The sequence below is a fragment of the Stenella coeruleoalba genome (assembly GCF_951394435.1).
Source record: "Stenella coeruleoalba genome assembly, chromosome: 19".
Taxonomy (NCBI): Eukaryota; Metazoa; Chordata; class Mammalia; order Artiodactyla; family Delphinidae; genus Stenella; species Stenella coeruleoalba.
Window position 1 is genome coordinate 17,434,339 of NC_137165.1, and position 24,982 is coordinate 17,459,320.

The following is a 24,982-nucleotide window of genomic DNA, read 5'->3' on the forward strand; positions in this document are numbered from 1 at the left end:
TCTTTTGCTGACCTTACAGATGTATTTCTGTAAGGCCCACACTTAACAGTGGAATTGCTGGGTCACAGGGTATGCAGATGCGCATATGGGGAATATAAATGGATATAATCACGTTGAAAAACTGTTTGACAGTTTCACAAAAACTTGTAAAAGATAACTAACATTTTAAAGTGAACAGGCATAATATCTGTGGAAATGATCACATATCATCCAGCCATGGAAAGCATTCCTTTTAAAGAGTATATACAAAATGAGACAACTGATCCACTAACAGGGGTCTATTAGTGCTTTCTTATACCTGCACGAACAAGCAATTTTTCTTTTGGGATTGTTCAAATTATAACCCTTTAAAGACCAAAAGTAGGAAATAAAATATTGTACATACTTTTTCTAATTCAACTAGATAAATATTTTGAAGCACTTAAATATTCAATAAAATTAGACATTTATATCAGGCCTGGGCAGAGCTACTCTGAAAATATATGATATGATATGATATAATATAATATATTCAGTTATGTCAGAGAATGGGACAACATTATCAAAACAGTATAAGACAAGGGAAACCTGAAATTGTACCAGTGGAACAGAACTGAAAATCAAGAAACTTGTGGTAATCATTTGAGCCCCGATAAGAAGTATATAAATATATAGCAGAATTCAAACTAGACAAGAAACACCAATCTAATTCTTTCTGCACTATAAAAGTCAAGACACAAAAGATTCCCCAGATGAAAGGACAGTGTCATAATCAAAATGTTTATATTTCAGCTTCAGTTTAACGTCGCATCACTTATTTAGCTTCTTTTATATTTACTGTGACACAGTTTAAGAACATTTAACTGTAATTTGAAACCAGAGTAATCACCACTATGTTCCCAGAGTCAAGAAGAGAATAAGTATTACTATTACTCCTTTGTTTCTGTTGGAGATGATCTAATCAAGAAAAGTGCCGAAAAGTACTGATAAAAGCAAGACAATGATAAAATATTGGGTTGGCCAAAAAGTTCGTTGGGTTTTAAGGACATTTTTCATTTTCACCAAGAACTTTATTGAACAACATATTCATTAACCGAACGAACTTTTTGACCAACCCAATATGAACTCTGTAAGGGAAGTCTTTAAACCTAATATGAAAACCACAATTACTAAAAAATAGGTTGATAATGGTACGTTAAATGCTATGAATTCACCACACCTAGTTGATAAGAATACGCAAAATGGACTTTGACTACTGCATAAAAAAATTTTTAATTCCTATTTGCCTGTTGTTTCCTATTTTCGAGGCAACCTTCAATAAATCTCATTCAGATCTATCTGTAAACCAACATACTAAGGAACGGAGAAGTTTCTCTGCTTCATTTATTAATCCTTCAGAAAGATTAACTGTATCATCATCTTGGACTGTATCCCACAACAAGGTGTTTCCTTTCTTGCAAACAATATCCAAGTTAATGTCTTTCACAGAATTACTGTCGAATTGATGTTTATGAATTATAGGTTCTTGATTAAGATATTCATGGTAAATAGATGCTACATTGGCAAGATGTTGTTAGAGATGAGATGGTAGCTCTGCCTGTGAAATGAATCTGAACTAGCTCCTCTTCACACCCAGATTCTTCACTATCAAAATCAGCCATATTTTTCTCTGATTTTGCACTGACCTGGGAGCTACGGCAACTGACATCATCTGTACTTAGCTTATCATCAGCCATATGCCCATCATGGTAGTGATGATGATGTGGTGGTGGTGGTAGTGATGCTGAATTTAGTGATGCTAAATTGCCGACAAGCAAATAATTCATTTCCAATCGTCTCCCAAGGAAGTCCCCAGTGCGTGTAATACTGCAAGATTCCTGAGATGCTTCTGCTATATGAGCAGCATTCATTTCCTCTGAAATATGTTCTGGGTCTTCAGCGTGTGAACAGGCATCCAGCATTTGTATTTGATTATCTACTGATGGCATCGGCTCAGGGTTAGAAAACAGGTCCTTTCCTGTTCCATTGCTTGCTGATGGGCCTTGGGAATCCTCTAAGCAAATGCCTGCGTGACTTTCTAACTTTCTGTTCCAAAGATCCGTACCACAACTGCTTTTAAGAGGATTATGACCATGATCTGCATCTTCTTGAAGGGCTTCAAATCTGCAGTGTCTTCTGACTGTCCCTCATTACCAGAGCACTCAGCTGACTGGCTTGCATTAGTAGAATTCACCTCATTGCTAGATCCATTACTATTGCTTCCAGGACCACTGCTTCCATCTTCACCACTGTTGGCAGTTTTGTCAGAACTTCATTGCTTGGATTTCTTTGTGTCTGAAAGTTGCTATTGCATCTGTTTCGTTCTATGTGTAAGTTGCTCATCCATTTCAATATCACTGCCTCCATTCTGATGAGTCTCACTGTTACTGCTGCTTTGAGGACTAACTGCAGGTGACCAAGGTGATGGAGCTGGTCTTCTGAGCTCTTCTTCCTCTTTCTTATTTTCAATGGGAAGATTAATAAAGATGCCAAATAACTGTTTAGGTAGCTGAGCCTTAGCTGCTAATACATTATTCCATAATGCGTTAATTAACATCAATGCCAAGTATAATGTCTGTTCAGCACGAACACTTGGCTGAAGAGCTGAAACCAGATTAAGAAGATGTCTAAGTGGTACTGGATCCAAATTCTTGATGAATAAAGGAAATAAATCATGCATATACCAACTACAGTGTTTTCAGCTGTGCTGCAGCCCAAATGTAGTCAATATGCTAAGTACTCAGTCATCCTGCTGCTGCTAAAAAAAATTCAGTCACTTGACAGTGTTTGATAATCTCAGTATGAAATTCCGTCCATATATTTGCTCTACCACATTGTTGCTTATAAGCCAGTCTGCAAGTTCTTTTGCGATGGACTTTCCGTGTCTGATGCTAGTGACTCATTATTACATATATCGTTGAAGGTGTGAAGTTGATTCGTTATTTGACTGAGCCCAGTCAACCTCTTAGTCAAAATAGATCACGTAAAGGGCTTCCCTGGTGGCGCAGTGGTTGAGAGTCCGCCTGCCGATGCAGGGGACACGGGTTCGTGCCCTGGTCCGGGAAGATCCCACATGCCGCGGAGCGGCTGGGCCCGTGAGCCATGGCCGCTGAGCCTGCGCGTCCGGAGCCTGTGCTCCGCCACGGGAGAGGCCACAACAGTGAGAGTCCCGCATACCGCAAAAAAAACAAAGCATAGCATTGTATTCAATGGTTCTTTCCCTGTGGTACACTTTAAGTCATCCGTATTGTGAGCCCCGCTCGGTCTTAACTCCTGATCAGGGAACTTGCATAAATACCTGATAATGTAGGTCCTAAAAGAGATAATGTGCTACATGACAGCAGAGATATGTAGCCATATTCTAATACTAGATACAACTGTAGTAAATCCATGTGCTGTAAGAAATGGCAAAGTTTTAAGAGTCCCATATTCAAAGCAGTCATTCATGAGAGGTCATTTTCCCCATAAAACAGACGTACCTAATGAAACAAATGCAGTGGCACTTCCACATCATCCATTTCCCTAATATGTTGCTTTCTTAGGTTGATGTATCCTCTATAGTAAGGTGAGTATTATGCTTGCAAGCAGTTGGGAAATTGAATCTGAAAAATTTTTGCTACACATAGTAGGTTTTTCTTTCTCATCTCTATTCCATAAACTGAAAGGACCAGAACTCCTGGAAGATTCCTTCTCTGTCAGGTTACAAATTCTTGTAGAGTATTATTTTTTTCTATTGATTTTTAAATTTTTCTGTACTCCTTCATTACACTCTTTTCTATGTTCAGTGGTTCTTCCACTTGGTTACTCTCATCTTGCCATGTGGGAATCTATAAGATCTTCTGTAAGAGCTTATGGAAAAATCCGAATGAATTTTTTGGCTAACCCAATATGTTAATAGTAGTACAATGTTTACAAAGCTGATCCCAGAGCACTTCAACTTCAGCAATCACTAAGTTATTAAGTGCACACACTACTCGGTTAAAAATCTCCAAATGCTTATATTCCTTGAAGCAGCACAGATATGGCCTCTGTGTCCAGGAATTGATATAAGCAAATGTTTTGAAAGTATGTTCCTTCCTGAACTGCATTCCATCACCACCTTCTGTATCTGACACTGGATATACGTGTATCACTACCTTCAATTCTGTAACTTAAGACTCATCCATCCTCAAGCAGTAAGGTACCTTGATGTGACTAGAAATGACAGAGTGAAGACCTGAATTTTTTAAATGTAAAAAATGTTCTTTTGTCATGGAAGAAATGTTGGATAAAAAGTAATTTGTCAAATCTCTCAACCAGTTGAGGTTGAATTCATGCTTTCCATAAAAATTTTGTGTTTAGGCTGCTGAAAGCCTTCACAAGACCATCGTTAAGAGGCGAATGTCTCATGTGAGTGGAGGAGGATCCATAGATTTGTCTGACACAGACTCCCTACAAGAATGGATCAACATGACTGGCTTCCTTTGTGCCCTTGGGGGAGTATGCCTGCAGCAGAGAAGCAATTCTGGCCTGGCAACCTATAGCCCACCCATGGGCCCAGTCAGTGAACGCAAGGGTTCCATGATTTCAGTGATGTCCTCAGAGGGAAACGCAGATACACCTGTCAGCAAATTTATGGATCGATTGCTATCCTTAATGGTCTGTAACCATGAGAAAGTGGGACTTCAGATACGGACCAATGTTAAGGATCTGGTGGGTCTAGAATTGAGTCCTGCTCTTTATCCAATGCTGTTTAACAAACTGAAGAATACCATCAGCAAGTTTTTTGACTCCCAAGGGCAGGTAAAGTGTTCTCTGTTTTATTTTTCACCCTTCCCTGTGAATAGAGTGACTCATTTGAAATAATGAAGCCTTTTCCTTTTAGATTATTTAATTTCGATACTGGCGTGAACTTCCACTTATAATTTTAAAAAAATAGGTGAAAACGTTGCAAAAAGAAGAATCGTCTAATGTAGGAGTCAATTTGCTTTTTAGGGACTCTAGTGCATGGGCGTGCCTGGGGTTAACAATGTCTTGGGTGTGGATATGAGTGTCTGTGTGTATCTGTGTGCACATTTGGATATGTGCCCATGGTTGAATTTCTGCATGTGTATGACATTTAGATCAGGCAGCTTCATCTCTCTGTGGTCTGTCTGCTGTGCATTGATTCCCAAATCAATTCCCAATGTTTTGTTCTTCGTATAGGTTTTATTGACTGACACCAATACTCAGTTCGTGGAGCAAACCATAGCTATAATGAAGAACTTACTAGATAATCATACTGAAGGCAGCTCTGAACATCTGGGGCAAGCTAGCATTGAAACAATGATGTTAAATCTGGTCAGGTAAGCATTCTACTGAAGTGTAGCAGACTCATTGGTGTCGGTAGTTAGTAGTGAAATAATTTACTATCCTTTTCTCTGTTGCACCCAAATTAGGGTGTAATAGTAAGGTAATTAGAAGTTATATATGTTCTCATATAAACAAAATGAAAATCTTATAGTTCTTATGGTTACATTTGAAAGCATTTAGAAAATCTTCTCTTTTGTTTATATCGGATCTTTTTTTTTTAATGCTTCTGTGTCTAGATATGTTCGTGTGCTTGGGAATATGGTCCATGCAATTCAAATAAAAACGAAACTGTGTCAGTTAGTGGAGGTAATGATGGCAAGGAGAGACGACCTCTCATTTTGTCAAGAGATGAAATTTAGGTGAGTTCTCAAAAGAGCAAAGTTAAGTCTTGTAAATCTTATTATGTTAAGTGAAGTACAGAAAAGTAGTGTGCACCTGGTTATCATGGGAAGTGGGGAAGGTGAAAAAGGAGCATTTTATGTGTGTGTGGTTTTTTTTTCTCTTCACATCTTTTCAAATTTCCCAAACCTTTGTGCCCATGACAGTGCTCCCTTTTTCTAAAATTACACTACACTTGAGCCAAGAATTGGATTCTGTATCCAAATGGATACCATAGCTAAGGGCTGATGTGGTGGATCGGTACCCAGGTTGCTCATGTTTGCGCCCTTCTCACTGTTAGATTTGTAATAGCAGTATCTCTTTTATGAAATTGTCATGTTGCTTGGGTGATTTGGAAAATTACTTGAACTATTAAAAATTCTTATATGACTAAAAGTGTATGTGTGGCTTTAAAAAAGCTGTGTCCTCTTTTCTTTTTCTCTGCCATTCTATAGGAATAAGATGGTAGAATACCTGACAGATTGGGTTATGGGAACATCAAACCAAGCAGCAGATGATGATGTCAAATGTCTTACAAGGTAAAAAAAAAAAAAAAAAAGACCTTTAACTAAGTATCAGCAGGTTTACTCTAGGTGTTACTACTACTTCATTATAGTTTGTATACATATATTTTATGTGTATTGAAATTGTTTTTTGGGATATCAAGCTTTTGCATTTGAATTATATAAAGATACTAATCTTTATTATTTCTTTTTAACTAAAAGACTTTCAGTAAAAACAAATGTGAGAGAGTGTTATGTTTGGAAAGCTTGGGTTGTCTGTTTAGGGAGGATAGTCTACAGTTGGAAAATAAGGTATATAAAGCCTTAGATTGTTTTTAATTTTTGATTGGATAAAGATATTATTTGAGGAACTTAGTCGTTTGAGTCTTTCTAAAATGTAATTGCTTAAGTTTGCTCTAATGATAAACACTTACTGCAATGTATCAGAAATATTTAAACATTATGTATTACACAAAAACCATTCACGTATATTTCTTTGGCCAGCCTTGGTTCCGTAGTTTGTGCTTTTAATTTAAGGTAGTCATTTTGCCAAGATTACTTTGTAGAAAGTTATTATCACCCTCTCCCCAACTTGAAATGTCTTGGCATTCTGGGCTCTGCATATTAACTCAAATTATTTAGGTTTTCATAGTAATTTGTTTAATGAAATAGGTAGTTATTAAAGTTTGTATCTGTTAGGAAGAAGTTTATTTGAGGGGAAGGTGGAGTGGAAGAACCTGAAAGATTTGTGGTCTTTAAACTTTTTTTTTCTTCAGAGATTTGGACCAGGCAAGCATGGAAGCAGTAGTTTCACTCCTGGCTGGTCTTCCGCTGCAGCCTGAGGAAGGAGATGGTGTGGAATTGATGGAAGCCAAATCACAGTTATTTCTTAAGTAAATTTCAGTCACCAAAAATACAAAGCAAAAAACAAAGCCCCACACACAACAAAACAAAGTGTAACCAAAGTAGCAAATGATTATATTTAGAAAATGGACCTCAGTTGCTTTGTTATTATGGCCATCAGCCGCTGTCTCACAAAATATAACATGTGTTTGAAGCAATATTATCCATGATACGGCTTGTATAGGAAGCCCTATACCAGAGCCACTCATGTGATGCACATGTGTTTTGTGGTTTAATTTTCTTTTCTTTCTACTGAACACTCTGTATTTTTTTTCACACACACACACACACACACACACACACACACAGTATTTTATTTTTACAAGAGATAAATAAACTGACACCAAGCATTGTAAATGGATGACCACAACAAAAGCAACAATGATTGCAATTACCAAACATGAAACACACTCATACTATGTCATAATATTGACATTCAGTCCAGTAATCCAGTGTTTTGTGGTTTTTAAAGAAAATAATTTGATTGGTGAATTGTAAAAATTTTATTTATTTATTTATTTTTGGCTGCATTGGGTCTTCGTTACTAGGCGTGGGCTTTTTCTCGTTGCAGCGGGCGGGGGCTTCTCTTGTTGCGGAGCATGGGCTCTGGGAGTGCGGGCTTCAGTAGTTGTGGCACGCGGGCTCAGTAGTTGTGGCTCGCAGGCTCTAGAGTGCAGGCTCTGCGGTATATGGGATCTTCCCGGACCAGGGCTCGAACCTGTGTCCCCTGCATTGGCAGGTGGATTCTTAACCACAGCGCCACCAGGGAAGTCCGATTGGTGAATTTTTATTGGTAGTAAAACCCAGATCACCTCCTTAAGTCATTTAAAATGTCATTGTCTAAACTGTTTGGACCAATAATTTTTATATTCTAAACATTAAAAGTGATGCATTTGCCAGGAAACACTGCATGTATTTGGTGTTTGTATTACGAAATATGTACTGAGCTTTGTCAGGATAAAATCATATTCAACACAAAACACTTCATAATGAGCCATGCTGGCTGATTACCCCAAGATTGGAGAGAAGCAGATACCCAGAGCCACTCATGCGATGCACATGTGATGGTTTCAGAATGTCTGATTCGCTGTCTGGTTGATGTGGCCTTCACTGGGTAAGGGTCAGTCTTTTTATTTCGCAGGTATTTCACATTGTTTATGAACCTTTTGAACGACTGTAGTGAAGTTGAAGATGAAAATGCACAAACAGGTGGCAGGAAACGTGGCATGTCTCGGAGGCTGGCATCACTGAGGCACTGTACAGTCCTGGCAATGTCAAACTTACTCAATGCTAACGTGGACAGTGGCCTCATGCACTCCATAGGTGAGATAAAATGAAAGCTTCATTTAGAAATTTAAAACCTAGAGAACTGGCCTGTAAGACAAGTGGAATTACTTCAGAAAGACCATGTTAGTAAATTTGCATCTGTCTGTCCATATCAGGTTTAGGTTATCACAAAGATCTTCAGACAAGAGCTACATTTATGGAAGTTCTGACAAAAATCCTTCAACAAGGCACAGAATTTGACACACTTGCAGAAACCGTGTTGGCAGATCGTTTTGAGAGACTGGTAGAGTTGGTCACAATGATGGGTGATCAAGGAGAGCTCCCAATAGCTATGGCTCTGGCCAATGTGGTCCCTTGTTCTCAGTGGGTAAGTTCATTGAGTAAGAGCAGAAGAACAGTGCCTGGCACATAGCAGATGCTTCAAAATTCATTCATTCAATGAATTTTTTTTTAATTGAAGTATAGTTGATTTACAGTGTTTCAGGTGTACAGCAAAGTGATTGAGTCATATATATATATTCTTTTTCAGATTCTTTTCCATTATAGGTTATTACAAGATACTGGATATAGTTCCCTGTGCTATACAGTAGGTCCTTGTTTATTTTCTATGTAGTAGTGTGTATCAGTGAATTGAATTAATTTCTAAAACTTTTAGAGCTGGAAGAAACTTCAGATATTATTTGAGTGATTTTCAGCTGTGGAAAGTGGTTGGCTCTTCGAGCCCTCACTAGATTTCTTAAATATGAGGATCTTATTTCACATATTTAAAGTAAAACTCAAACTCCTTACCTGACCCACTGAAAAATTCCATTTGAGCACTCATCAAAAGAAAATTAAAACCCCTGATGTGGTCTGGTATCTTCATATATTAAATGAGATAATTAGGGTTAAATCTCATATTTAGTTGTCAGTAATGCTAGAACTAGAATTCAAGGCTTATGCCTGTTTACTATTGATATACCTCTAGTTCACAACTCTTTTTTTCTGTAATACGTTATACAATTTTTTAAAAATTTAACCACTCTTATTTGCATTTGAAATTGTGGCATTGCTTGTTTTAAATACAGAAGACATAATATGGCTATTTGGCGTCTGTTAATAAAAAATTTCCTAGAACCATGTCATTTTGGGTAACATGCTAAACATTTGAGAAAGCTTGTCCCTTTCCATGTTAAAAAGCTGTTTAGTTTATACTGTACTGAAAATGATTTCATTTCATTTTAGTAAATTATATCTAATTTATAATTATATCTATAATTGTATCTAATTATATCTAATCTGTTGTTGCCTGTAGATGTGTTTCTGCTTAAAAGCTGTAGGATCTTATTCTTCATACTTACAGTGAAACTCAAACTCTTTACCCTGGTCTACAAGGCTCTACCCAGCCTGGGTCCTGCCTCATCTCTGACATCATCTTATGCCATTTTCCTTCTTGTTCACCAGACTGAAACCACAGTGGCCATCAAACATGTTAGGCTTATTTCTACCCTTGAGCACTCTTGCTGCTGCTGCTGCCTAGAATACTTATTCCCTGGTCTCTTGTTATTCAAGTTTCAAGTCAGATATCACTTTCCTAGTGAGGTCTTTTCTGGCCATCCAATCAAAACCACACTCACAGTCATTTTATTCCATTCCTTGTAATATTTTCTTTGCAGCAGTTATTTACTGTGTGAAATTATCTTGTTTATTTGATTGCTTGGTCTCCTTCCACCACAATGTGAGCTACATGAGAGCAGACTATGGTCTATGTTGTTTACTGCTGTAGTTCCAGGTCTTGAAGTACAACCTGGCATATAACAATGACTCAGTAAGTAATTGTTTAATGAATGAAGATGGAATCCTGCTTGTAGCTAGTGAGTTAGAAAAAGGAAATTGTTGAAATCCTCTTGAAGCCTAACATTAGTTCACAGATATTCATATATTTTGAAAATGGAATTCTGAATTACCTTTTAGCACCTACCTATAATTAGCGCTAAAAATTATCAGTAATTTTTTCAATAAAATAGAATTAGTTAAGTCCAAGAGGCTTTAATCATTTTGTTTTCTTTCAGTAAATCATTTCTTACGTGTTTTATACTAAATGACTTTTTCTTACGGAAGGACTTTTATATTAGGCCAGATCTATTCGAACTGTATCTAAACAAAATACAAGATAACTTTAAAAATTTTAGTTCTGTTTTGTAAATTTAAATTCTGGTGCTTATATAAAAATTCAACTACCATTTATAAAGCCAGACACTTTTAAAAAATGCAAAAATACAAAACAACACTACTCTTCACAGATTTTTGTTGTTGTTGTTTTGGAAAATATAATTATTTTTACAAAAACTATTGTTTATGCTAACATGTTATGGATTTATGATGTTATTTTTATTATGTTATTCTTAAATAAATTAAAATACTACAAATAAATAAATAAATAAATTCTGGTGCTTAAAGTTTTCAGAATTTTGCAGGGGAGGGATTAGAGTGGAAAAAACTAGCACAACAGTCTAAAAATAGTTTTATTTTGTAACTGAATTATCTCTCGTAATTACACTTGGCTTTAAAATGGAGGATAGAATTTTTATATCTAGTCAATTATGTATTATGTAACTGTAGGAAGTATAGCAGCGTATTGGGTCGTATTTGGCTTCAGTTATCTGTGGTTAGGATTGTTAAATTTTTTCCTTTATTCGAATAACAGATTATAATAATCCTGGGACCAGACAAGAATTAGAGGAGCTACAGGCCATGATCCTGCCTTTGTTGACACTGGTTGAAGTTTGGGCCATCTTATTATGGCTACCCCTGTTCTCTCTAAATCTCTTCCCAAGATGTATGGTTAAACAGTGATTTACTATCACGTTCATTTTTCTTGAGTGTACCAAAAGATACTTTACTGTGGGGAATTATGAGGCTTACCGTTTAGGACCTAGATGGGAATTAGCCACTCATCCCCACTTTGTATGTAAATCTGGCTAATCTTTGGGTTCTGAATGCACAGCCTAGGTCTTTTTCCTGACTTGCTGCAAATCCTGTAGTTTTTCCATTTTTGTTGTTTCTTGCCTAGCCGTGTTCAGCGTTCACTGAGTTTCCCTGACCATATGAGAAGAGAGTAGAGCTCTGTGGTCACCGAAGTCTTATTTGCCCACATTGATTTTCTAAGAAAATGATCTGTGCACATCAAATTCTTTGCCATCATCTTCTATTTCTGTTTTCTTTCATTTTGTCATAGAATTTGAACTGAATCCTGGATTTTTTTTGTCTTCTGGTAAAGCCTTGACCTCTCTTACCTTTTATCATTTAATCCTTAGAGTTAGCAGCTACTGTAGGTGTATAGAAATAGTCATCTGTCATAGACAGATATACACAGATAAATCCCAGGGGAAAACTGAATCAGTCACCATATACCTCAGTTCAGCAGGTGGTTGTCAGCTTTGAATTTGCCTTTCAGTTTCCTGCTTAAGGAAAAATGGAACTGTTGACACTGACACAATTTTATTTTGTTCTCAGGATGAACTAGCTCGAGTTCTAGTGACTCTATTTGACTCTCGGCATTTACTCTACCAACTGCTCTGGAACATGTTTTCTAAGGAAGTAGAATTGGCAGACTCCATGCAGACTCTTTTCCGAGGCAACAGCTTGGCCAGTAAAATAATGACCTTCTGTTTCAAGGTTTGTATCCATTTTATCTTTTTTTTTTTTTTTGGTGTGGAGATATGCCAAACAGTGATTATGTACAGAGCAGAATGTCTTCTTTAATGCAAGATATTTGGAGCAGGCATAATAAATTCCTACTTGTGTATTTCTTTAGGTATATGGTGCTACCTACCTACAGAAACTCCTGGATCCTTTATTACGGATTGTGATCACATCCTCTGATTGGCAGCATGTTAGCTTTGAAGTAGATCCTACCAGGTGTGTCATCCTCTCATCTGCAACAGCTCTCCATTTTTTCATTTCCACTACATGAGGCAAGGCCCTCATAATTTCTCCCCTTGATTCTTAAGATTAGTCTTTAATTATAAAAGTTACACACAAATACATTTTTCTTTTCTTTTTTTTTTTAAAAATATTTATTTATTTGGTTGCGCTGGGTCTTAGTTGCAGCAGGCAGGCTCCCTAGTTGCAGCTCGCAGGCTCCTTAGTTGTGGCATGCATGTGGGATCTAGTTCCGTGACCAGGGATCAAACCCGGGCCCCGACACTGGGAGCACAGAGTCCCAACCACTGCACAACCAGGGAAGTCCCTCAGATACATTTTTCTTAAAGAAAGTTACAAATAACATTAAAGGTGTCTTTGACTGTCACCTCTAGAGGCATAGTACTGTTACTAGTTAGGCCGTTCTTCTGTCCTTTTTTCAATTCATTTGCATATACATATTTCTAGTGGTAGAAACTATATTATAATATGAGCACTTAATATAAATGGTAAGATATTATCAATATATACATGGTTTTGCAACTTTTTTTTTTTAACATAACCCTGTGTCTTAGATCATTCTTTGTCAGTATAGAAAGATAATGAATCGGATTCTTTTTAACTGCTGCATAATATTTTGTGATTTGGCAATATCATAATTTATTTAGCCAACGCCATATCGATCCCATTGACTTTTAAAATAATTAATTAATATTTGGCTGCATTGGGTCTTTGTTGCTCCATGCGGGCTTTCTCTGGCTGTGGCGAGCAGGGGCTACTCTTCGTTGCGGCGCACGGGCTCTAGGCGTGCAAGCTTCAGTGGTTGCGGCACGTGGGCTTAGTTGCTCCACGGCATGCGGGATCTTCCCGGACCAGGGCTTGAACCCGTGTTCCCTGCATTGGCAGGCAGATTCTTAATCACCGTGCTACCTGGGAAATTCCAATCCCATTGACTTTTGTAGTAGCTTTCTAATTATTGTCCTAGCATTATCTTTTTATTTGCAGATCATTTACTGCAGGAATTATTCTGAAACCTAAAATTTTTTGTCACTTTTTTCTTGGAAACCATCAGTTGTTCCCCATTGACTGCAAGAAAAAAAACTCATCTGACTATAATCCACATCACTACTTGTCATTCTTTCATGTGTTCTCTGTACTTTAACTCCAGTGAAATATGCGCATGTTGTACATTTTTAAAGTGGCTTGACAACATGGGGTTCATTGGGATTAGAGTTGCCTAATAAGTAATACCCATTTTCCCCCCACCAAGTTCAAAACCAAAAGGGCAGAGGGAGGGGAGGGATGGGAGTGAAGCACCCAGGAATCAGCTATCTCCTTTATTTCTGATAAAAATGATTAAAGAGTGGGGCTTTAGATCCTGTGGGCATGTAGCATAGGCTTGCTAATACATCACTTTGAATTAGAATCATCTTCCCCATCCCTTGCACCGCTGGGTAAACTACAGGCTTCCATCACAGGGGCTGGCCAGCTTTTTATCACAAGTGGAGAGAAGACCAGATTCTATCTTTTCTGCAGGCAGACATATCTAGAATGGAGAGGATGGCACTGAACTGAGCATGCTTGACTTTGTTTTGTTTTAATCTATCTCACTCTTCCTCCTATAATGTGGATTGACTTAGGAGAAGGGAAAGAGGCCAAGGGGTAATGTAAGGTAATGTAAGGTAATGTAAATGTAAGGTAATGTAAGGTAATGTGAGGTAATGTAAAGCTCCATCTCCATGAAGCTTACTACCTGTCCCCATGGTATCTGGCTTATAGTTGGCATTTCATAAATATTTGTTGAATGAAATTTTTAACACTTATGCTTGCTTTTGCTAAGCCACATCTCTTGTCTTTCAGTTAGGACCTTAACATTATTTTATTTTTTATTTTCAAGTTCAGAGCTTCTTGATGGTTTCTCTTCCTAAAAATTTTATTTGGCAACTTCGTATCAGTTGATATTTTTGGCTCTGCCTTTGCTGAAGTATCAATGGTAATATCTAATCAGAACTCTGGCACCTAAATTAACCAGTTATTGTTAAAATGGTTAAAAAGTTGTAGTTTAAACTTAAAAGCGACATTCTTTTAATGTCATCTTGTATTTTGTTACCATTTAGCAATTTCACTTTCTAAAGGGTAAAAATTACTTAGAGAGTGAACTACTGCCTGAAAGAAATCTACTGTACTAAAGTACTTTGGCACAGAGAAGGGAACTAGATGACAAGCTACCTATATTCAGGTTACTTAAAATCAAGTTGACATCTTTTCTGACATGTAGAGAGGGCTTGGAAGTTGACACTGCTATGTTCATAACAAGAAAAAGCTGAAAACAGAAAATCAGCAACTCTTCTTAAATTCATCAGAGAATTGAAGGGCACCCCCCCCCCCCAAAAAAAAGGGAAAAAACTGGCGTGACAGCCAAATTCAGAGAATCCCAGCTTACAGGGAGAAACAGCTGCTGGAGTCAGTAACTGGTAGGAACACTTAGGCTGTAATTGACAACTTGCTGGAGGTTGAGTGTGGATTAGCTTGAGAATGAAAGCTCCTGGGGGCCCTGTGTCAGGGGGACCCCCACACTTCTGTGAGTTTGACCTCTAGAAACCCTACCAGGTTCTCATGGTGAAGGTGGAAGAAAAGTCCCCTTGTGCTCTGGGCAGGGGAAGGGGAAAAGTAACCATTTTGTAATATGCCCATAGTGTTCTGTTCTCCCTTACAAAGGCCTGCCTTTAAGGGTTGCTACCAGAGCCTTATCTGACCTGGAGGATGGGCAGTTACCCAACTTCAGCCTCCTCTAGCCTTCCTGACTCACATAAGGGGAGAAAAAAGGCTAAGAAATTCTTCTGAAGGTCACAACCCAGCCACTCTGGCCCAGTGAAACGGTGGAGATATAAGCATAAGATTATAGATTGCTTCCCCTCCCCAGTACCTCACTACTACATCAACAGGACTCCAGTGTATTAAAAGTGGGTTACAGCAGAGAGCTTCAACACAGAGACTCTAAGAAGGAATTCCTAGGGAAAACTAGGGAATCCCAGACAACTAGGTAGACAAAAACAAGGACACCGGAAGAAATTGACACCTATAGCTACAGCAAACATTAAGCACAACCTAAGTCCTAGCCAGATTAACATAAAACCTTACACTAAAGACCTCTTTGTTTCTGTTCCTGCTACCCATTATGTCTTGGGTCTTTCAACAAAAAAATTACAAAGCATGCTAAAAAGCAATAAAAATTACAGTCTCAAGAGACAAAGCAAGCATCAGAACTAGACTCAGGTGTGACAGATTTTGGAATTATCAGACAAGGATTAAAATAACTACAATTAATATGTTAAGGGCTCTATGGAAAAAAGTGGACAACATGCAACAACCGGTGGGTGATTTAAACAGAGATGGAAACTCTAAGAAAGAATCAAAAGGAAATGCTAGAAATCAAAAACATTGTAACAGAAAGGAAAAATGCCTTTGGATGGGCTTATCAGTAGACTGGACACAAATGAGAAAAGAATTAGTGAACTTGAAGATATGTCAATAGACATTTCCAAAACTGAAATGCAAAGAAAAAGAAAAACTAAATGAAAAAGTGCATCTTCTCAGAATGTGTGGGATGTAGTGAAATGTAGTATTTACAGCATTAAATGCATATATTAGAAAAGAAGAAAGATCTAAAATGAATGGCCTAAACTTTCACCTTAGAAAATTAGAGAAAGTTCAGTATAAACCTAAAGCAAGCAGAAGGAAAGAGATAAAAATTAGAAATCAATGAAATTAAAAACAAGAAAACAATAGGAGACAAAAACAAAAGCTGATTGAAAATCAGAGGGAAAAATTTTTATACACACAAACACTTAAATAATTGAACACAAAGCTTCATTATAGATCAGAATTAATGGAATAGCCAATAAGTTATCATTGGCATGTGGGAGGCATGAGGGATAGATGTATTAGAGGGACATCTGAAACAGACCAGCAGCACACCTGCTGCTGTGTTGACTCATTAAGAAAAAGTTCCCACAAAGTAGACAAGAACTGTCAAGGTTTCTAGGAATCTCTTCTAGCCCTGTTAAATATATTGTTAATATTTTCTTTCATACGCAAAGCTTCTATGCCCTCCATATCTCAGATTTGAGTTACTATTGTACCTTCTTAAGTGATCTCCCTTCATAAAGCCCCCATATTTAGACCAGTCTCTTTTTAGTTCCCCATATATCCCAAGTTCATTTTCTGCCTCTGACTTCCCGGCAACCAGTTGCCATGTGAATTAATCATGTCTGTCTCTGGTTTGCTATTTTGTCTTTTATATCCTTGAATAATTGTACTCATTACTTAGTGTGTACTTCTCTCCGCTCTTTGAGAGGTTCAGAGGCCAATTATTGTTGAATCCTCAGCACCTGGCATTAAGATGGCAAATAGTAGATGCATGACAAATGTTTATCAGATTGAACTGTGTGCTTGTCCTGCCTTCTTCTTTCTGAAATGCCCTTACTTCTTTTTGCCTGTGCAGATTCTTTCCCTCCTTTAGAACTCATCTAGTCCATGAAATCTTTCCTGCCTGTCATCTACATTAATTTCCAAACTCTTACTGTATCCATATGCTGCACCACATGGTGAGCTGAAGGAATCTGGAGTGTCCCAAACTTTTATGTAATATGTAAATTAGGATAGAAAGAAAATTACTAGTTAAGAGGTTGAAAACAAGTATTTATTCAATAATTGTTTTGGTAAGGTACTATGCTAGTTTTTAAGGGGTCAAAGATGAATACATCCTTCAAGGATCTTACAGTTCAGTAGGGGAGATAAGACATATAACAAGTAGTTAAGTAGTGACTTTCATAGGGAATGTGTTTTGAGAGTTCGGGTGGGCAGCTCAAGTAAAAGTTTGTGGATTTGAGAGCCACTGGGTAAAATTTAAACCCCATAAAGTAGGCATTGTAATTATTCCTGTCTTATTGATGGAAAAAATGAGGCTCAGAGAAGTTAAGTATCTTGACCAAGGTCATAATGGTCAATAAGTGGTAAAGCTGAAATTTAAACCTAGTGAGTCTGCCTTCTGAATATCTGCTTTTAATCACAGCACCAAGACTTTAGAATCATACAGAAGAGGGGCTTCCCTGGCGGTCCAGTGGTTAAGACTCCGTGCTTCTACTGCAGGGGGCACGGGTTCAATCCCTGGTCAGGGAACTAAGATCCTGCATGCTGTGCGGCACGGCCAAATAAATAAATAAATACCTTAAAACAAAGAGAATCATACAGAAGAATTAGCAACAATAATTGAATGTGGGGAATAATGGAGTACTGCAGGCAAAGACGACATCAGAGGTCACCTGAATGACGTGATTGAAACAGTGATGGTGCCGTTGACAACATGGGGAACACAGGATGAGACATACAAGTAGGAGGAAAAAAATCAGCTGATTTTGAACAAACTGAGTTTTAGGTACTGGCAAGAGGGACACCTAGCAGTTAGAGATATTAAACTGGATATGAAGGGCAGTTGAAAATAGGGCCTGAATGGCCACAAAATATTGAAAGCATGTCTAACTTTACTGAAGTCATGGAAATAAAAGTTAAAAATGTGAGATGCACTCTCCTACCTACTAGATGGACAAAAAATAAAATCATATACTAAATTTGTGAAAATATAGAGGGAGAAGAATTTTTATACACAGTTCTCAAAATTGCCTTTTTTATAGTTGGTTTGTTTAAATCAGGTTCCCAACAAAGTCCAAATGTTGCATTTGGCTGAATGTCTCTTAAGGAGTCTCTTTTAAGGAGTATGTCTGTCTGTTTGTTTGTTTTTAATTGGTTTTGCTTTTTTTCTTTTTCCTCTCGGTAGGTTAGAACAGTCAGAGAGCCTTGAGGAAAACCAGCGAAACCTCCTTCAGATGACCGAAAAGTTCTTCCATGCCATCATCAGTTCCTCCTCCGAATTTCCCCCTCAGCTACGAAGTGTGTGCCACTGTTTGTACCAGGTATGCTTAAGGTTAGAGATTACCATTATTAATCCACAGCTAAATTTTAAAAAATGCTTTACCAAAGAGGGATTTAGCTGCTAATAGTGTGTGGTTGATAATACTGAATCAATTTGGATGAATAATACATTAAGAATTGTTTAAATTGGCTTTAAAAATATAAAGTAGTTTAAGGGGGTACTTTAAAAATAATAAATTTTCCTTGCGTTGAGAACAAGCTTAAAATGCACCAAATCTACTGGGTATAATAGATGTGATTGAAATGAGATATATTATGGAATTTTTGTTGTTGTTTTTATCTTGTACCTAAATTACTCATAGGGTCTTTCACATATGAGGCTGGTCTACTCCTTGTTTTTTGTGTTGTGAAATGCTTGATCCATAATTTTGATTTTTTATTAAGCTCTATTGTGTTTGTGTCAGGTTTTCCCAGGACAGGCTGATGTTTTATTTTATGTAGAATGCTACTTATAAAATATATTGCATCATCATTCATGTCAAATTATTAGACTTTCCAACACTAGAACTGCAAGCAATGCTTCTGAGTTCAGATGTCCACAGTCACCCCCTACTTGCTAAGGAAATTGCATCTGTGTTCTTTTATGGCTTCCACTGTGTTTTTGATCGGCATATGCAGTTTCAGAAATGATTTAATCACTCCAAGGGAGATTAGTACAAATCCACATTAGCCTGTTAAAACTGTGATTCTGGAAGAAACATTAGTGGGTCTGGAGTTTGGGACAGGGGCAGGTATAGGGGAAAAAATTTATGTTTTTATCAAAACCCATGCCTTTTGTGTCTTTTTCTTTGCAGAGTTATCCCCAGCCATTTGTTTTTTAGCACAGGGCTTTGGTTGCTTAGAGACATTAGCAAGATCAGTGAAATTGTCATTTAAAAAAGCTGTTTCAGGCTGCTCTTTGTGAATTTTTCCCCCGTTGCTATTTATAAAGATGTATCTGCTGTATCTATAAAAAAATGTTTCATCATGTTTGTAGATGATGAAGCATACTTAGCATTAAAACTCTCTTAATTTAATTTATCATGACTTTTCCTGCCTTTTCAAAATAGCTCAAGGAAGCTTAGGAGAGCCCCACATAATTTTTTCAGCTAGTTAAATCTGAGACCAGAGGGTGGTTTAGTTATAATATGAAATCTAATACAGTAAGTAATAGCTTAAGTCTGGGCATTATTCAGGTTTCTCTTTAAATCCAATTCAGTCCTTTCTGTTTATAAAACTCGGCAGATAAGAAATGGTGAGCACCTATTAAAAACAGTCTGGACCAACTTCTTGGTTGGCCTAATAGTAACTGTTTTCAGAGAGCAAATGAATTTCTCAAGTGGCAGTGGCTTTGACTTTAGCTGGTTAGAAGTGAACGGGTCCTAACCACCTGGTTACATATATGGTCTCTAGTAGATTTTAGTAGAAATTCTTCATGTGGTTGTCTCCCTAAAAGAAAACAATTTTTGTATCATCAGCAAACTTGGAGTCCCATTTGATAAGGAAAAAGGAACTAAGTGCTTGGCACTTAGTAAGTACTTAGAAAATATTTAATGAAGGAATAAATAACCCCATTTCTCCCACCCAAGTAAACAAGATTCTTGTCAGCTTTCATAGTTAGGAAGGGAGGGAAGTGAAAATAATGCAGAAAATAATGCTAGTTGATAATTGGTGGCTTATTAACCACTATGTGTTGTGCTTTTTAAAACATTCCATAATACAATATCCCATATTACAACAGACCTGAATTATTGTATTAAAATTTCACATACAATTATTCCCTTTAATAATATTATTTAAATGTTAGTGCATTTTGGGGACGTGTTGGATAAACTTATTGTTGGAATGTACAATACTATAGAGGAAATATATGCTATGTTATTTATAAATAAAAGTTTGTTTTTTAATAAGTGACTGATTACAGGAAATTTTACATTTACTAATTAAAAATGAAAAACAAATAAACTTTGATCTCAAGATATTCTTTCATTGAGTCTCCTTCCAAATGTAGTTTTTCCCTTAGTTTGCTCTTTTATTTTTATTCATCTTCCCTCTTCTGGCTTTTCCTTGCCCTTTTGACTTTGGAAATAACATAATGGTCCATTTGTACTTTTATGTTGTGCTGGGAGGGATAGTAGTCGATTGTTTTTTTCCCTCTAGTAAATATGTCTCCTGCTTTGGAACCTACTGGGGAAGATTTGAAAGCTGAGTATATTGCTAGCTAATAAATTTCTCTGAGCTTTAGGTCTTGAGTTAGTACTTTTGACTGTTAAGCCTTTTTAAAATCATGGTTTAACCATGTCTTTCATTTTATATGCCTCCTTACTTAGTGGACTGGGTTAAGATTATATAGGAATAGCCAACTGTGAACATGTGTTAGATTTATAACTGAGACATTTTCTCATGTATTTATTTCCACTTTTCCTCCTGATAGTTTTGGAATAATGAGAAAATAATTCCCAGATTGGATATTCTCCTAAGTTGTGGTGAGAGAATTCTGAGAAAGAGCTAAATATGATTCTAAATAAATGTCGTCTTTTCCTAGCAAATGTGCTTCTCCAAACAGAAGTCGTTTACACAAAAATTTTAAGGCTATAATTGATGGTTATATACCGTAATTGAAAATAAAAAGTGTATAAAACTGCATTTTGGGGATAAATTGGGTTACTAGTGCTTTTGTATATAGTCTAAAGTTTGAATCAAAGCTCCTTGAGGAAAGGACCATGTCTTCTTATTTTATTGCTTTCTTCCAGTGCTTAGAATGGTATCTAGCAAGTAGGTGCACAGTAACTACTTGGATGGATGGATGGATGGATGGATGAACAAATATCAAACTAATGCCAAGTTATTATGGGTTATGGTGTTGAATGCACAGAATTTTTAGAATAAAATGCCATGTATGGTGGATTAAAGAATTCTAATTTGTTTTCAAGATATTTTAAAAATAATTATTGTGCCTAGTCTAGTCCAATCAGGAGTCTTTTAATTTTAACAGAGCTCTTTGGCCTAGAAGGAGCTCGGAGAGATGAAACCAATATGTCTCTGTGGGTTTTGGGGTTTGTGTGTGTGTGTGTGTGTGTGTGTGTGTATGTGTGTGTGTGTGTTTTGGAGACATTCTGATAAATGGTCAAATCTGTGAAAAATTTTAAGCAGGCTTACAGTTTTATTCTGTAATTTTCTCTGCAGTTTCTTCACTTTAATATTAATGCTTATTTCTAGTTGAGCTGATAACATTCTTTTCCCAAACGTTGCAGAGCTTTTAACCTCCTCTGATTAGAACTTTTTCAGGAAGTAGCCTGCAAACAAAAATAAGTGAAATTGTAAGAGTAATCTTTCTTAAAGAGAGAGAGACTAGCTCAGAATCTCTAAAGTGTATTTTTCTATTATATTTAGCCATTTAACGTTTATTTTTTTAATCAGTAGGATAGGAATTCAGTGCCAGCTATTGGAAAAAGAACTTTTTAAGTCAATTGAAGGATACACAGAGAAGTATATATAAATATATGTATCAAGAAAAAATTATGTAGACGCATAGAAGTGTTTTTAGAGTATGATCTATTTGTAATGAACATCTTATATAAAATTTATCAAAAGCTAGGATTTAACTGAAATGTAAATATTAAATATCCTCACATTCACTTGAGGAGAGCTTTTCTGCGATTTATAGCCAGAAATAGTAGATATGATTGTCTCAACATTTCTTGCTATTTATGCTTTGGCTTAAAAATGTAATAAAAATTAAAATCCAGAGATAAAATTCATCCCTCGAAATTAAGTTGATTCCTAATTTTTTGTTGATTCCATTTGTGTTACATTTTGATCATGTAATTTTATGTACAAGCCAACATTGTTTTTGTTGCTGTATGTAGTTGGTGCTGTGACTTGTTTGTGCTCATCTCTGTTCTGTAGGCAACTTGCCACTCCCTACTGAATAAAGCTACAGTAAAAGAAAAAAAGGAAAACAAAAAATCAGTAAGTTTGGAGAACTTTTTTTTAGCTGTTTCTTTCAAAGCAAAACAAAAATCTTTTGCTGTTTGTTAAGAACATCTTCACTTCAGCCTATTTGACCTTCACTGTAAAATCATTCTACTAATTCTGGCACAAAGTAGCTTTCATTTCAATTAACCCTGGAATTAAGTTACATTGAAACATTCTCTGTGTTCCTTTGGTTTGATTTATCCCAAAGGTGTTTTGGGGGCATTTGTTGCATTGGATATCCCTGGTCTAATTTTATTATTTATTCTTTAAATTATAAATGAATGCCAAAGAAACTTAATTTCAAGGCCTTAGGAAATGCTGACTCTCTTCATTCTTGCTTCTTGTTTGCAGGTAATGTGAGTGATTTCTTTTCCTAGAGATGAAAGTTTTTCTTAATTGTTAGAAGTACATGGAAGGAAAGTGTCACTTTCTAATAAACCTTACCTAAAAGTAGCTAAAGTTTATTTTTTACTTCTTATATTTTTATCTAGACAGTCTCAGCCAGGATTTAGATAACTGTGCTTAGATTATAAAAATTCTAATGGTAAAACAAAACCACTTTTACCTTAGAGAAAATCATTATTAAACTATTGGGAGTGAGAATTATAGTACTTCTGAAATAAAGGAAAAGTGAGCCCATATTTATAGAGAAACACCTTATTTGCAAAAATGATATGCATATACTTACCTGCTTCTACGAACTTGCCCTAATTTAAAAGGAAGAAAATTATGGTAGTCATAATTATTTTCTTCCTGTGAGTGACATTTGTCCAAAATATTAACGTGCATTCATTTTAAATTTGCCATTATCTGTCAGTGTGACCGATCTTTATCAGGCTCAGTACTACCTTTGTTCGTACAATCCAAATAAATCTAGAGAAAGATGTAAAGAAAAGCTTCAGGAGTCACGTAGGTAGTTTACTTTAAAAGGTAAAATTTAGTGTAGAGTATTCATCTGGTTTCATCTTTCATTTCTCGTCTGAGCTTTACATATAATAAATTTCTATTTTAAATTCAGAACTAAATTAAAATTTAGAGACATGCTTTTATGTCCATTCAAGAGATTCTTTTTTGGATAGGTTAAGTAAATTTGGTCAGCTGTGAGCAAATGAATTGGATTGGATGGCCATCTTACTTAATAAAAACATTTCTTTCTAATGCTTCAGCCTTCTAATTCTCAGCATATGTGGATTTAACATAATATACACCATCACTGTTGAAATTAATTTACTATTTCTAACACTCTTGTTTGGTGTTTTACTAATACCATTGTGTAGTATATCACATAAATTAAAATTCAGGCTTTCTCTTTTTCTCTAGAGCATGTTTTTTAGCCTTCCTAACATTGCTTTATTTATTAAGATTTTGTCTAGAATTGTTCCTTGAAATGTTTTTTTCTACTAGTGTTATTTTCAGATTTAAAAAAAAAATGTTTCTGGGTAACACTAAGTTTTGGAATGTATTTCTCAGCACAAGTGATATGAGGTCCTTGTGGAAACAAAGGAAATCTAATTGGCAATTTAAGATATTTTAGAACACATTGCAAAGTATGAAGACAGTATAGTTATTATAAATTTAAAATGTTGGTTTATGGAGTTGTTGGCTTAACAGAATCTACTGATCTAAAAAGCAAGTTAACTTTCTTTTGGGGTGTATGTACCATGGATTGTAATATGTAAAATATGGAGAGAAGGTTCTGGCTTCTGGTTTGTAGCTGTGTAATCATATTATAGATAATTCTCTTTATCATACTCAAACATATACTGTAAATTAGATTTCCTTTGAGAAGTTGTCAACCTAACTCAGGTAATTAAGGATAGATGGGTTGTGATTCTCTTGATGATGTACAGTGTATGACTGCCTTTATTTGTAACCTGTAGTTCAGCTTTTATGGGGGGGTGGGCGGGGAGGTAAGTAAAGGGGACATTTGACTGATAATTGGTTTCAGCATTCAGACTGGCCCTACTTTGACCTTTTATGCAGAATGTCTTTTGGATACAAATTAGATTTTTGCAGATTAAAAATAGAAACAACTTGAATATGTGTATATTATGAGGTAAAATTACACTGATGTTAATTTGTGGTGAAAGGAAAAGCAGTATTTTAATAAATTAACCATAAAATTTGTTGTTGAGCATTTTTATGGATATTGATTGTTTTATCAGGTTTTAGTTCCAAAAATACACTGTTATTGGTGAGCTACATAATTATATGATACATGAAATAATATGTGTTCTTGTAGTGTGGATACTTTTGAGTTTTGACATGAATTATTTTTGAAGATGTGGAAGTTAGTGAAGGTGTAGTACCTTTCATAATTTTTACAATATTCCGTTAGGGAAATAATTCACTCAGATATTCATTAAATTCTGCGATTGAGTAATATTGAGTTTAAATCAGGTATAAATGTGCATCACACTTTAAAAGCTTTTCTGTCCTAGAGAAAACCAGGAAATAGCTACTCTAAAAGTACGTTTTAAAAGAGTTCTCTGTGTGCATATAAGTAATTGATTTTTTTGAGACACTTTCCCAGCAGGTTAGTATTTTACAATTAACCAGTTCTTTGGAAACCAAATTCTTAACTTTTACTTCTTTAAAAACCATTTCAGGATTTTAATGGATTAAACTGAATATATGCGATTCTTTTAAAACAACCTATTTGCAATTATAAATATAAAGCAGTTTTTAATCCTGTTCCTTCTTGCTAACTC

At 36.1% G+C, this 24,982-nt stretch overlaps 1 protein-coding gene across 8 annotated transcripts in view; it reads left to right on the forward strand.

Moving 5' to 3' along the window:
* Window positions 1-24,982, forward strand: part of NF1 (neurofibromin 1) — a 250,822-nt gene that overhangs the window by 120,663 nt on the left and 105,177 nt on the right. For 4 of the 8 annotated variants that reach the window (XM_079903537.1, XM_079903542.1, XM_079903538.1 and 1 more), the window contains exons 21-32: window positions 4,360-4,800; window positions 5,203-5,342; window positions 5,586-5,708; window positions 6,183-6,266; window positions 7,007-7,123; window positions 8,275-8,456; window positions 8,576-8,787; window positions 8,950-9,006; window positions 11,916-12,077; window positions 12,217-12,320; window positions 18,160-18,295; window positions 22,203-22,265. In XM_079903537.1, coding sequence (XP_079759663.1) covers window positions 4,360-4,800; window positions 5,203-5,342; window positions 5,586-5,708; window positions 6,183-6,266; window positions 7,007-7,123; window positions 8,275-8,456; window positions 8,576-8,787; window positions 8,950-9,006; window positions 11,916-12,077; window positions 12,217-12,320; window positions 18,160-18,295; window positions 22,203-22,265 — 1,821 coding nt within the window. The remainder of the gene's footprint in view (window positions 1-4,359; window positions 4,801-5,202; window positions 5,343-5,585; window positions 5,709-6,182; window positions 6,267-7,006; window positions 7,124-8,274; window positions 8,457-8,575; window positions 8,788-8,949; window positions 9,007-11,915; window positions 12,078-12,216; window positions 12,321-18,159; window positions 18,296-22,202; window positions 22,266-24,982) is intronic. The other 4 variants (XM_079903544.1, XM_079903539.1, XM_079903540.1 and 1 more) reach the window with 3 other exon arrangements.